A 12,500-nucleotide genomic window follows, 5' to 3' on the forward strand; every position below is an offset into this window, starting at 1 on the left:
TCAATGGGCTGGATGTGGACTGGGAGTATCCGCGGGGTGCCGACGATCGCAAAGCGTACGTTGATCTGCTGCGTGAACTGCGTGTCGCGTTTGAGGGTGAAGCAAAGACCTCGGGTCAACCGCGACTCCTGCTGACTGCCGCTGTGCCCGCTTCGTTCGAAGCCATTGCGGCTGGATACGATGTACCGGAGATCTCCAAGTACCTTGATTTTATCAACGTAATGACGTACGACTTCCACGGCCAGTGGGAGCGACAGGTCGGGCACAATTCACCTCTGTTCCCGCTCGATTCCGCCTCAAACTACCAGAAGAAGCTGACCGTGGACTACAGTGCCCGGGAGTGGGTGAAGCAGGGTGCCCCGAAGGAGAAACTGCTGATCGGTATGCCCACGTACGGCCGTTCGTTCACACTCGTCAACCAGACACAGTTTGACATTGGAGCACCGGCTTCGGGTGGTGGTCTGCCAGGAAAGTTTACGAGTGAGGCCGGCTTTCTGAGCTACTATGAAATCTGTGCCTTCCTCGGCGTGGACAATACGACGCTCGTGTGGGACTCGGAACAGCAGGTGCCATTCGCTTACCGGAAGGATCAGTGGGTTGGCTTCGATGATGAACGATCGCTAAAGACGAAGGTAACGCTAGCCGTGTGCCGTTTGTTTGTACAGTTTGTGGAGGTATTAACCTTTTTTTTGTTGTTGTTTTGCCCCACGTTTTTAGATGGAATGGTTAAAGGAGGAAGGCTTCGGTGGTATCATGGTGTGGTCCATCGATATGGATGACTTCTCGGGGCGGTGCGGTAGCGGCAAGTATCCGCTGTTGAATGTGATGAATAGTGAGCTGAAGGACTACAAGGTGCAGCTGGAGTACGATGGCCCTTACGAATCTTACGGACCGCGAGGAGCTTACACTACCAAGGATCGTAAGTTCATCCCCAGTCCCCAAGACCAGCTGCATGGATTCTAATACCGATTTTGTGGCGCTTTTTGCAGCTAACGAGGTCACCTGTGCTGAGGAGGACGGTCATATTAGCTACCATCCGGACAAGAGCGACTGCACGCACTACTTTATGTGCGAAGGTGAACGGAAGCACCACATGCCATGCCCTGCCAATCTGGTGTTCAATCCCAACGAGAACGTGTGCGATTGGCCCGAGAATGTCGAAGGCTGCCAGAGCCACACGCAGGCACCGGCGGCCTAATGCGCTACCGGGCTTTTCCAACACCCTTAACCCCCCCTTTATTCTCCCACATCTACACTTCTGCTACGTAGGTTATAGGTGCATCGGATGTGACGCAAACAATCAATTCCAACGGTAAGCCAACGCTGGTTTCATCCTTCATCCCCAATTAGGGCCACATACTAATGGATAATTTCTCTTTCTCTCTTCGCTTCCCTAGATGAGACGCATGTCCACCTGTGGCAGCTGTTTTGGGGGTGGAAAACGTAAATAAAAAAAAATACTCCTCGGTCGTCCACGGACGAATGACAAACGGACGAAGGGCGTAGGCAAACCGACCGGCACACAACTGTTTTGTAAATATATGAAAACGAGATCCTTTCCTTTCCGAGGACAATTTATCAAAAAGGATAGCGAAAAGGTCCGGAAGCCGCTCAATGCTTCACCACCAACAACTGACTCCAACTGCCACTGCCTATAGGACGGTCTCGACCTTCAGGCGCCCTCCTGATCTGTGCCTTCCAATATTTATATGATTCTGCTCTGTTTTGCCTTCCAATCCCGCACTCCATTTCCTGTCTCTCTACATCCCAGCTAGCCGTTGGGCTCGTCGAGATTGTCGTTTAAATTCGTCCCCTACACGTAAACACGTAAAGTAATTAATGTTGCTCTTGTCCTGTGCACTGTGTCGACAAATGAGCTATTTATGAGAGGGAGAGAAAGAAAGAGAGCGATCAGAAGGACGACTACAAGTCAATTCTAATTGCAATCGGCCACAAACACACCCCCATCGGGTTAGAGAGCGTCGGTTGATAGTTGTTGTTGACAGTTTTTTTTTTATTATCGAAGGTATAATAAGCAAGGAAAAGCGAGAGAGAACATGCAAAAGTTACGAAGAATTCACAGCGGTTGCAGTGGTATACATTAATATCGACGACGATGACGATGGCATAGACTATTCCTGGATCAAGCCGAGACAAAAATCAACAGTCACACACGAATCCACAAACCGCGCAGCAAATGTTTTACACCCAGTGGCGCCTGTAAATGTCGTTTTTTTGATAGATGTATAAAAACTGTGATAATTAAGTGTATATAAAAAGAAGAGCCAGAAAGAGCCAAGAAAAAGATAGAGAGAGAGAGAAGAGATAGAAGGAATAGAAAAAAGAGAAGAGAGAAAAAGAAGGGAAAGTTTAAAGAAAGAAGGAAAGAAGAAAGAACGGCCAAGCACAGTAAGGTGACAAGAAACGATTAAAAGGAATGGTTAAAGCGACATATCAGTAGCATCATCAGAGGAACATTTGCTTTGCCTTTGCAAACTGGAACATTGGACAACGACATTACACCCTACTCAACGCCCCGCTCCCTGACTCAAAAACGGTGAAACAACAACGATTCCGCAGCGCAAGGACTCCCCTCCCCCTAACACCAACGAGCGGAGGAACTCGAACTCATTTTCTGTTTGAAAGAAAATGAACCATTTAATGCAAGCTAGTTGATTCGACGCAAGAAAGTAAACGGAAAATAAACGGAAGCTTCGTAGCAAACCGATGCCAGGCCTGCCTCGATTGGCATGGTACATTCTACTGAAGCGCGAGCGTGTGACAGTGCCCAGCGCTGGCAAACTAGTAGCCGTTCCCTAACGGAGGGAGCAGCTGAGTGGTTTGCAGCAGTGCAGAAAAGAACAACCAGCAAACGGAGGATGCAGGAACAGGTACGCGTCGCCACTCGCCGCATTACAAACGCATACAAATACGACGACAACTAATTGGTAATTTAATGAATATGTTACATGTACTTTTTTTGAATAATAAATCACTTATTAGTTAAAGAAAAGGACTCGTGTTATGTGTGCTGATTTACCTATCGGCACCCTGGTGTCCTTGAAATAGCGTGCAAGCGGAACCAATCTAGTTCACATAGGGATTAATAAAAACCCGAAATAGAATTACCTTTAACAAATGTAACTCCATCGAATAACGCAAGCACTTTCTACATTGAAAACATTAATACGAATTTATTTAACAAATCAACATCTAACGCAACTAACGAGATCTACTCCGGTACGGTCTCAGATAGGAATCGTAGTGCCCATCATAGGGAGCATAAGGGTTGAATGGATCGCGCCCGGGAAGCGGATCGAATCCTTTGGCCGCCTGTACCTTCAGATAGTGCGGTGGCGGTGTGACCGTCGGATAAACCATCACCTCCGCCACATCATAAGTGAGCGGGCGATGCTCTGCGGTTGGATTCTCGACCGGACTGGCCGGTGGTGGTACGGGATATATGAACGCATCCTCCGGTGGATGAAGAGGGGAAGGTTCCTTCTCCACTGGTCCATCGTTTTCGTACTCTCCCGGACCGTTACCCTCCGATGGAGCCTCAAACTCATCCCGCAGTGGCCGTGGAGTGGGCTGGAACGGATCCGTCGCGTACAGCTCGGCCCGTTGGTTCAACCAGATCTGACGGCTGACGAGCTGGTTGAACGTGAACAGATCACGATCCGGTGCCGATGAGGAAGCCCAATCATTCGGATCATTCTCGGCGAACGGATCGATCTCGTGATAATAATGATGACTAGCGTAACCATGATCACTATGATGATGATGATGATGATAATGACCATCAGCATCATGATTAGAGTGCTCGTCGTGGTAGTAGGATGGTTCAGGGCTTCCTACGAGATGCTTTCGAGCAGGTTTGTACTCTTCCTGTGGTGCGTAGTAACTGAACGATGAATGATGATGACTTGGTAGGTCGTAGAAATGGGCTCGGGTGTAGGAACCATGATATGAGGGTGGTGGTGGTGGTGGTGGAGGTGGCGGCGGTTGATAGTAGCGCGGTTGCTGCGGAGAATCATGGCGCCCAAAATGACAATCCGAGTAGGCTGGTTTCTCAAAACTTCTTGACGTCTCGATGCGTCGCGGTGGCGGATGAAAATCTAGATGGTGTGATGGTTTCCAGCATGATGGTGGTGGTGGTGGTGGTGGTGGTGGAGGGGAAGGAGGAGGTGGTGGAGGGGAAGGAGGAGGTGGTGTTGGATCTGCGGAACGCATCTCTGGAACTTCCGGAAACGCTTCCGGAGGTGGATCTTGTGATTCTTCTGAGTCCCGGTTAGAAGGTAACTCCGGTGGTGGCTCTGGTGGACCTGATGGATGGTCAGGATGGAGCTCAGGATCTGAAGGTAAATCTTGTGGTGGTGGCTCATCTATCGGACCAGGAAGATGCTGTGGTCTCGGTTGCGCGTTAATTCGTTGACGACCGAAAGGTTGCGGTCTCCGGAAGTTTTTCGGTTTGGTTGGTTTCTTTGGCTTCATCCACGGAGGGATGTCTGGCGGAGGGTGCGGTCCGTACACGGGACCGTGCTCCAGCGGTGCCGCACGATATTCTTCATGCTCCTCGTGCCCTCCGTGTGATTCGCCTTCTCCGTGATCGCATAAATTGGGGACCTTACCTTTCTGTTGGATAAAGAAAAGGATTAGAGAAGATGTCGAAAAAGAGATGGCGACCAGCGCCTACTTACAATGACTATGCGGAACTTGGAGTATTTCTGTTTCTTGTGCTTATGCTTATGTTTGCCCTTGTGCTTGTGTTTCCACTTCTTCTTGTGATGCCCCTCATCCTCCGGTTCCTCTTCATGATACCCGTAGTCTCCTTCGTATCCGTAATTGTAGTTAACATCTTCGTAACCTTCATCAGATCCACGCGGTACACGCAGAGTGGTCTCATTTACTGATGGTTTGATGTCACACTGCACATCCATCTGGTTACATAGGAACTGCATCCGTGCAGTGCAGCTGCGGACTGTATTTTTGCAGGAAAAAGAGAATCCAGAGAAGCGATGCTCACCAAATGATAGGTCACATCTTTCCCCCAACTCAACACTCACCTTCCTCATTTTCCATCAAATTATCACAGGTACACTGGCACACGGTTTCACTTAGAAGCTGGCCACCGCAGTTACATCGGCCGCACAAGGTTTGACACATGCGCGACGGATTTTTCGGAGAAATTAGGTTCGTCGGTTCCCTGAACTGCACATCCGTAGGCACGAAGGCGGCCTCTACCGCTACCGCTGCTAACCATACGGCGCACCAGCCGACAGCGGTCCCTGCCACTCTACGCAACTTCATTGCGACGAATGTATCGGTGCTGTAGGGCCTGCTATGATCCCGGAGCTGTATTTAAACTGTTCTCCGGGCGCCCACTGAAATTCCGGCAATGTCCTTGCGGTCGTACTTGCGACGGATTGATGCCCCTGATCCTGATGTGTTTGCACCGTCAGCTGCGCCCTTGAGATGAAAGCCATGTGTGCGAAGGTACGCATGGTTGCTGACTCAGTGCTTAGCGTTAGGCAGCCACTTGTGGCGCCTTGGCGCCTCAGCTTCTTTTACGGGGCATTGTTTGGTAGACAAATAAACAAAATTTGAAACTGGTGCACTGGCTGTTATGTAAAATGATAAACCAACCGTTCTGTGGCAACTAGAGCTGTCGCCCTTGGATAGAATTTCAAATTTTAGTGTTTGGTTGGTGGAAACAGATGTTTACTGAGATTGAAATCAATTAAGGGGAGCTAAGGTATTTCAATTTCATTTGCTACGTATATTTAAAACATTTTTGCCATAAATGCTAATCGAGAATATTGTGTAAAAACTGGCAAAGATATAGAGCGCAAAAACAACTATGTAAAACTTGTTTTTTTATGTGGGTTAAATCGTAAAATGCATCAAAAAAAAATTTAACAAATCGTTCCCAAAATACGACCAAATATACTTGAAAAGTTGCAGTTTATTATGGTATTTGCAAAACTATACATAGGTTGATAGTTTTCTACAAACAAATCGTCAAAAATAAGCCGTTTCTGTTCAAAAGATCAAAAGACTTGCTCGTTAAGCGACGAACCCGCTTTAATGATTGTGGTCTATTTTTCAAATTCAAAAATCTGCCAAAAATATAAAAATGGGGAAAATCAACAAAAACTCAACGAAACTACCTGGATAAACTTATAATCTAACAAAAAAGAGCCGATTTGTAAATCCCGGATGACCCATCAAGCGGCTACGATGAGTACCGGAAAATGTACTTTTTTGAAAACAGGCCTTCCTAAATTTGATACCATGGATTAAATTGTTAATAAATCTTCCCCAAAATAGAACCAAATATTCTTAAAAAGTTACTTTTTAATATGGCACTCACTTTAAAACATTAAGTGGGATGGTTTCTTCACAAAAAATCTTCATCTTTAGGAGCATTTATTGTGGACGCGAATTAACCTTAGCAACCAGTTAAATAAAATGCACCTCATAAGTCGTCAACTCTAGCAACTAATTGTTATTAAAAAATGAATAATTTTATGTTGAAAATAATACCTGCAATAATATATATAATAATATATACCAATAGAAGAGAACGGAGAAGGAAGCGATATCAGCCACACAGTTATGTGATATTGGTTCACTAAATTCCAAGTGCAGAAGCAAATAAAAAACAGTAAAACAATACCGTCAGAGTACTAACTGTCCATCATTTGGCCAAGCTTTATTTTCACACTTCCAGCGTTCACTGGTCGAGCTCTGCTGCTCCCCTTCCATGATACAGACGCACCACGGCCCATCCGAGCCCTAAGCGGCGCCTGTAACCGGACATCGCGCGCAAACCGGGCACCACCACGGGACAGGATAAGGATGTCATTATCGATTCCCGCCCTTAGCTCATCCTTCCGTATCGCCGTCAGACATTCCGTGTCTGTTGAAGAAAAGAAAAGGGAGAAATTAGAAGCACTCCTTCACCGAATCCATCAAATGGCACTTATGGTCCTGGACTTACTTTGCTCGTCGTCATCCGGACAGAAGCAAACACACTTCTCGCTTATGTACGTTCCTTCGCAGCCACAGAACTCACAAGCCACACCGCACGGGATACCGCGCACGAACTGATTACCTCGTACACGGAGCACATCGAGCGATCGGGAGAAGGTTGATCGAACTGGACGAGGATCGGTGACAGCAGCAATCGGGGCCACTCCTTCCAGCGCTGGCAGCAGCAGAGCCAAGTACAGCAGACTGACGATAAATCCACTCCACGCATTCATCTCCATGTGCTCCAAGTTATCGAGTGTGTTGATCGTTGGAAAATGGTCCCACTTCTCGCAGAACGTCTGAGGCCTTTATGAAACCCAGGGCTGGCCGTGCCCATGCCAAAGCAGGAAAGTCTCTTCCGGGTGTGAGAAGCGCGCGTTCTTGGCCATTCGAAAGCGCGACTGTTTACTGTTGAGTAAGGCCTTTGGGCGGTCTCGTTCTGTTTAAGCTTGACGTCAGCAGTCTGCACGGTTAACCGGACAAACGGACAGACATATAAACCAAGCCAGTAGCACAAACCTTTCCATTAGATAGCTAAGCACACGGTCAACAGTTGGATAGCGGAATGGCACCACAACACGGGCTACTGGCGCTGCTGCTGATCGCTGGACTAACCATCGCCTACGAGCTGACGCTCGAGGGTGAGCTGGAGTTGGGCATCAAGGATTGGTCCTGCAAGTCGTACTGCAACAACTGTAACTGTACCGCCGAGTTTAATCGCGAGCAGAACAAGTGCATCTGCCACTGTCCGGAGCCGACTGAAAGTGAGTACTTACTGAAACGTTTGCTTACATTCGTTGTACACCAACGAGGATTAACATTAACTCTCCCGTTCTGGATCTGTAGAATCGGCGTGCTTCAAGTTTGTCCAGGAGACGAACAACATTCTTGGCATCCACTATGAGCTGGATGTGATCGATGCGAATAGTTCACCGAGCAATCGTCCTAAACGTCAGGCCGGTAAAGCCTTTCGGCAGGAACGTTTTGCTAAGCGCCGGGAAGCCATAAAGCGAGCACAAGAGAAAAGAAAGGATCGACGGGTACGTCGCAGGGCATCGAAGTTGCCTACTTTCTACTAGTGCGAGCTTCCTTCTAACTACTTCTTCTTTTGTTTTTAGCTGAGATCGAGGCCAGGACTAGTGGCGGCTCGTGAGCCAGCAGCAGCCGAGTAGGATGATGGCACTAGCATAAGCTTGTTAATTTGGACTCATTTTCAGTTAAGAAGTTACTTAAGAAGTGAATTTACATGATATTCTGAATAAATTATAAACTTTTCATAAGCAAAAACATGCACACGCTTCATGATGGATTTCGAATGTGTTCGTATGGTTCTCACTGTTGATTTATTGATTGCACTTCTGGGTCTGGTATATCTTTCTACTTTCCACCCCATTTGATAGCCGTGTGTTCCAGAGACGGTGATGCTTGTAGGTAGGCGGATCCAACAGTTCACCCTCTTATTCAAACATGAATGTCCCAGATCAGGCGAGATTTAGTAAAAGCAGCGATTTCGTTAGCAACCACCGGCGTCGCATGCTGCTGTGAACCGATGGTATTAGTTCACGATTGAAAACTTCAACTGCTGAGACATACGATCGCAGAAGGCTGTGATAGTAGGATGGCTAATCTGAAACAGAAAGACTTATCCACTTTTAAGTCAATATTTCTTCATAATTTGCCCAGAAATAAAGAAAAGTGTGCGGAATCGCAATGAATGGAATAAAATGCAACCATAAAAATTCCAATTTACAATTATTCCCTCAGAAACAGGAGTAGAAATGTACTAGGATGATCATCTGAGCATCTGTTTTTCATCCACCTTCCATGCGGGTTCCATGTTGCTTCCACTGCGACCACCAAATGTTTAATGAGTTGTCCGTGTCGTTTGAGCGGTACGGAACGGTATACAGAACATGCCGTGTTTTCTTAGACCGCCAACTTGCATACCAAAGCAACATAAACAGTCAACATATGCTTCCTCCTCCGTGCGTAAAGGTCACCTGGAACTACAAACCAGCAGCAGCAGCAGAAGTAATTGTTGTGACTATCTTGTTGTTTGATGGTTTGTCCTGGCACAGCTGCAAGGTCGCTCGTGTGGTCGCGCAAACACATAAAACCCATGTCACGGGCCCACGGTGTTTTTACCGTTTTCCTCTGGAAAACTGTGGTACAAGCGGAACTCGCCGAGTGAGTAAATGTGGCTGCTTTCCGCTGAATCGGTGCCATTTCTCCGCCGGAGTCGAAACTGAACTCGTCAGCAATCGCGCAAGGAAGCACGAGCACGCGGAACACGAAGAAAACGAAAAGAACGCACGAGGTAGGGCTGCTAGGGCTGCTCTGGAGAAAGTGCACCATGTTTTCGGTGCCACCAATCTTCCTGCTGGCAACTATTGGTAATTATTTGGTGATTAGGACGGATTAATGGCGTCTTTGAACACTAGTTGATGGAATTACTTTACTCTAGCCACACTACTAGCACTCGCAAACTACGCCCAAGCGGAGGCCAATGGATGCCAACTGCACAAGCATCTGTCCAGTTGTGATGACAATAGTAAGTAAACGTTACACCGATGGCCAATTGCGTCTCTGCCACATTATGCTCATGCCGGAACCGTGCAGAACTTCGTTACAGCGTCGTAGTGGATGGTCGCCTTGGGGAAAAAATCGTTATCAATCATAGCATCGAACGGATTCCGCCATCGACCAAGGCTCCGATAGTGCGAGGACCTAACCCGTTCCTATCTAGAGCAGCGCTTGCACGAAAACAGCGTTTGGAGAAGTTGCGTGCTGATTGGAAGGCCAGAAGGGCAGCATTTAAGCTGAAGACGGATGAGATTTTGGCGAAGCGGCGAGCAAGACTGCGTGACATGCGCCCGCCGCCTTTAGTGTGAGAAGGGATCTACTAAGGGGGATTAAAACATCTTCTTTTTCACCCAACACCATATGTGACTCATTACCTAATTCCTCTAAGACACTGTTAGTTATTACATTGCAAGATTAGCTGGTCTATCGATAAATAAAGGTTTTTTTGTTGTTGCCAATAATGTGTGAGAATTTCCATCAAGTTGACATTGCCTAGTAAGTGTCCTCATCGTCCATAACCAGCAGCAGCAGTAAATGTTCTTAGGAGAATGTTTGGATGTCACGGTAATTTTGCGGTCCTTCAACCCCATTTTTTGAACCAAATAAGTCGCCGTAAACTATCTCCCTGAAGCACACCACCGAAACAAGATAAAAGCGTCCAAGGTCACCGGTGGCACGGTATCTACTCCGTTTCTACTGGCAGCGAAAGCGTGCTTTGTTTTACCCTTCTTCACCAAGATAGCCACGCTAGACCTCCACTGGCCTCACAGAAGCATAATAAAACAATGTGGACACCCCCACCGGTACCTCGAACTGACCCCAAAGCATACCGGGCCAAGCTGCTACTGGTGATAAGTTCCCGTGAAATGTGGTTGCCGGTTCAGCAGAAGTGGCAAAGCGAGACCTACAACGGAGACGTACGTACGATTCCACTAGTCCACCAGGCCAGTAGTTCACAGTTAACGATCGGACGCAATGCATCATCAACAGCAGCTACACCGGTGTTGTCTGCTCCTAGCCGGGGTTTCCCTGCTGCTACTTTTCGTGGCGTTCGTAGACGGTAAGTGGTAATCACGGGACATCGCTCCCCGTGAAAAGGTATAATCGAATCGACCCCTTTCCCCTCTGCCTTGCAGTGGTGCAACCTGCATCGATCTATTCGCCCGACTTCAACGACAGCAGCGCACACTTCCTCGCTCAACAGCGATCCTGTCGCGATCTGTGCAGCTTCTGTCCCACGTGCAATGGGTTCTACTGCGGAGAGGAATGTATCTGTGAGTGCAGCCAGGATCCATCGGAACGTAAGTGAATGCGCAGTGGTAGATTCAGATGGTTTTTTGTCCTAAAAACACCATGTTCTCCCATGTTCCTCCCCTCCGCAGACGCCAAGTGTATCGATCTGATCCGTGCCAACAGTGAAAAGCTGGGCCTGGTGTACGATCTCTTCATACAGATGCCCCAGAAACGGTCTACTCGGGCACGGTTTGGACGTCGCGTAAAGTCTAGCGAACAGATTGACGACAACGCTACCGCCGGTGCTGATGGAGGTTTTCGTAAGATTTTGTTCTCCAACTTTGCCTCGAAACGGACACCGGAACAGCAGCAGCAACAGCAGCATTTGATCGATCCCATCACCACGATGAACAATCAGGACGAGGCGAGCATTATCGGGAAGGAAAGACTGGAAAAGATGAGCACGCTGCAGGAGCTCCCTTTCGAAGCTGATCGAGCGTAATGTTCGGGTGTTCCGGACGGACGGACGGACGGACATTCATTGAAATATACCTCGGGTTGTGACTTCATTATAAGCAACTTCTACTATCTACGTATAATTTATACAACAGAAAAGTTATCAAACACTTAGCATTCATGGAGCAATAAATGATCATTAGTTAATATTACTTGAAATGTGAAAGGAATCGCACTGCAAGCGAATTAACTAGAATGTTCCTATCACGCTTTTGTCTTATCGAAAGCAACTTGCGTCGAAAAACACGTTCGTTTAAGGAGGAAGTGGTACAACCTGGGCACCGATACTGAATAGAAGCTCGAGGCACGTTTCCAGAGTGGCAATCAGCCGCTTGGCAATGGGCTGCTGACCTATTAAACCCCAACCAGTAAGCACAACAGATGTTACCACATTCAGTCTAAGCCCGAGAGTTCATCTCAAAGGACAAGTGCACCGCAACATGAACATCCTACGATTGAGTCTTTCCGTGGCCCTTCTACTGGCCCTGCTGCAGTGTGCGGCGACATCGCCAGGAGCCTCAGACAAGACGAGCGTAGAGGCCTCGGATCCAAACGATTCCAAGGGTGATCCCTGTGAATGCAGATGCCCGGGTGGAGAGTGCTGCGGTGAAGGTAAGCCAGACAGGCAGATCCCACAGGTTTTCTAGCCCCATGAACACACTCCGAGTGTCTTTGTTTCCTCTCCTTCTTCAGAAGAATCTGCTGCAGGGCGAAAGAAGCGCGAAGAAGGTACCACCAGTACCGCTGTTGGGCCAAAGGATGCAGAACTGGTCGCTCAACCTGGATACGTTGTGCCAGCGAAAAAGAGAAAACCGTGCTTCGGTAGACGGGCACAATTCACCGAAGACTGTGGTCCAGGGAGAAGGGTATAGCACGGAATGTTCTGTTGTACCGTAGATGAATCATCTCCTTGACGCACCATTGACTCTTTGCAGGCATACAAAACGAGAAACTTTGTGATGCAACCACCACCAGCAGCAGTAGAGACCGTTTGATCGCCATCGGATCGAGAAGAAGCAGCAGCTGCGTCTAGTAAATACCCACCAGCTGTCCCACAATAAACTGTCCGGCAAGAGTGTCGTGATAATTGTTCAATGCAGCGTTTATTGCCCAGTTCCAAAGCGGTATGCGAG

The 12,500-nt window shown here is 47.9% G+C and overlaps 6 protein-coding genes across 7 annotated transcripts in view; 3 read left to right on the forward strand and 3 right to left on the reverse strand.

The window, feature by feature from the left end:
- Positions 1-3,008, forward strand: part of LOC126575977 (uncharacterized) — a 28,401-nt gene extending 25,393 nt beyond the window's left edge. Inside the window, exons 7-10 of the mRNA XM_050236996.1 lie at positions 1-632; positions 718-919; positions 990-1,312; positions 1,398-3,008. The exon at positions 1-632 is cut by the window's left edge and continues 339 nt beyond it. Coding sequence (XP_050092953.1) covers positions 1-632; positions 718-919; positions 990-1,198 — 1,043 coding nt within the window. The 3' untranslated portion in view covers positions 1,199-1,312; positions 1,398-3,008. The remainder of the gene's footprint in view (positions 633-717; positions 920-989; positions 1,313-1,397) is intronic.
- Positions 3,009-3,222: 214 nt separating this feature from the next.
- LOC126576878 (uncharacterized) lies at positions 3,223-5,310 on the reverse strand. Its single transcript, XM_050238180.1, has 4 exons — positions 5,067-5,310; positions 4,701-4,981; positions 4,230-4,635; positions 3,223-4,118 (listed from the first exon to the last, which is right to left on the reverse strand). Exons 1-4 carry the CDS (start codon positions 5,308-5,310, stop codon positions 3,223-3,225), a joined length of 1,827 nt encoding a protein of 608 aa, XP_050094137.1.
- Positions 5,311-6,689: 1,379 nt separating this feature from the next.
- Positions 6,690-7,308, reverse strand: LOC126576880 (uncharacterized). The gene is made up of 2 exons (XM_050238181.1): positions 7,004-7,308; positions 6,690-6,922 (listed from the first exon to the last, which is right to left on the reverse strand). The coding sequence occupies exons 1-2, from the start codon at positions 7,272-7,274 to the stop codon at positions 6,690-6,692; spliced, it is 504 nt and encodes a 167-aa protein (XP_050094138.1). The 5' UTR covers positions 7,275-7,308.
- A 292-nt stretch (positions 7,309-7,600) lies between these two features.
- Positions 7,601-8,293, forward strand: LOC126576881 (uncharacterized). Its single transcript, XM_050238182.1, has 3 exons — positions 7,601-7,799; positions 7,882-8,075; positions 8,154-8,293. Exons 1-3 carry the CDS (start codon positions 7,601-7,603, stop codon positions 8,205-8,207), a joined length of 447 nt encoding a protein of 148 aa, XP_050094139.1. The 3' UTR covers positions 8,208-8,293.
- A 2,300-nt stretch (positions 8,294-10,593) lies between these two features.
- Positions 10,594-11,353, forward strand: LOC126576882 (uncharacterized). The gene is made up of 3 exons (XM_050238183.1): positions 10,594-10,678; positions 10,755-10,919; positions 11,001-11,353. Exons 1-3 carry the CDS (start codon positions 10,594-10,596, stop codon positions 11,351-11,353), a joined length of 603 nt encoding a protein of 200 aa, XP_050094140.1.
- A 1,090-nt stretch (positions 11,354-12,443) lies between these two features.
- LOC126574981 (signal recognition particle 19 kDa protein) overlaps positions 12,444-12,500 on the reverse strand; it is a 948-nt gene continuing 891 nt past the window's right edge. For both annotated transcript variants that reach the window (XM_050235435.1, XM_050235434.1), the window contains exon 3: positions 12,444-12,500. This exon is cut by the window's right edge and continues 228 nt beyond it. The gene's annotated coding sequence lies outside the window, so the exon portion shown is untranslated.

The sequence above is a fragment of the Anopheles aquasalis genome, chromosome 3, assembly GCF_943734665.1.
Source record: "Anopheles aquasalis chromosome 3, idAnoAquaMG_Q_19, whole genome shotgun sequence".
Taxonomy (NCBI): domain Eukaryota; kingdom Metazoa; phylum Arthropoda; class Insecta; order Diptera; family Culicidae; genus Anopheles; species Anopheles aquasalis.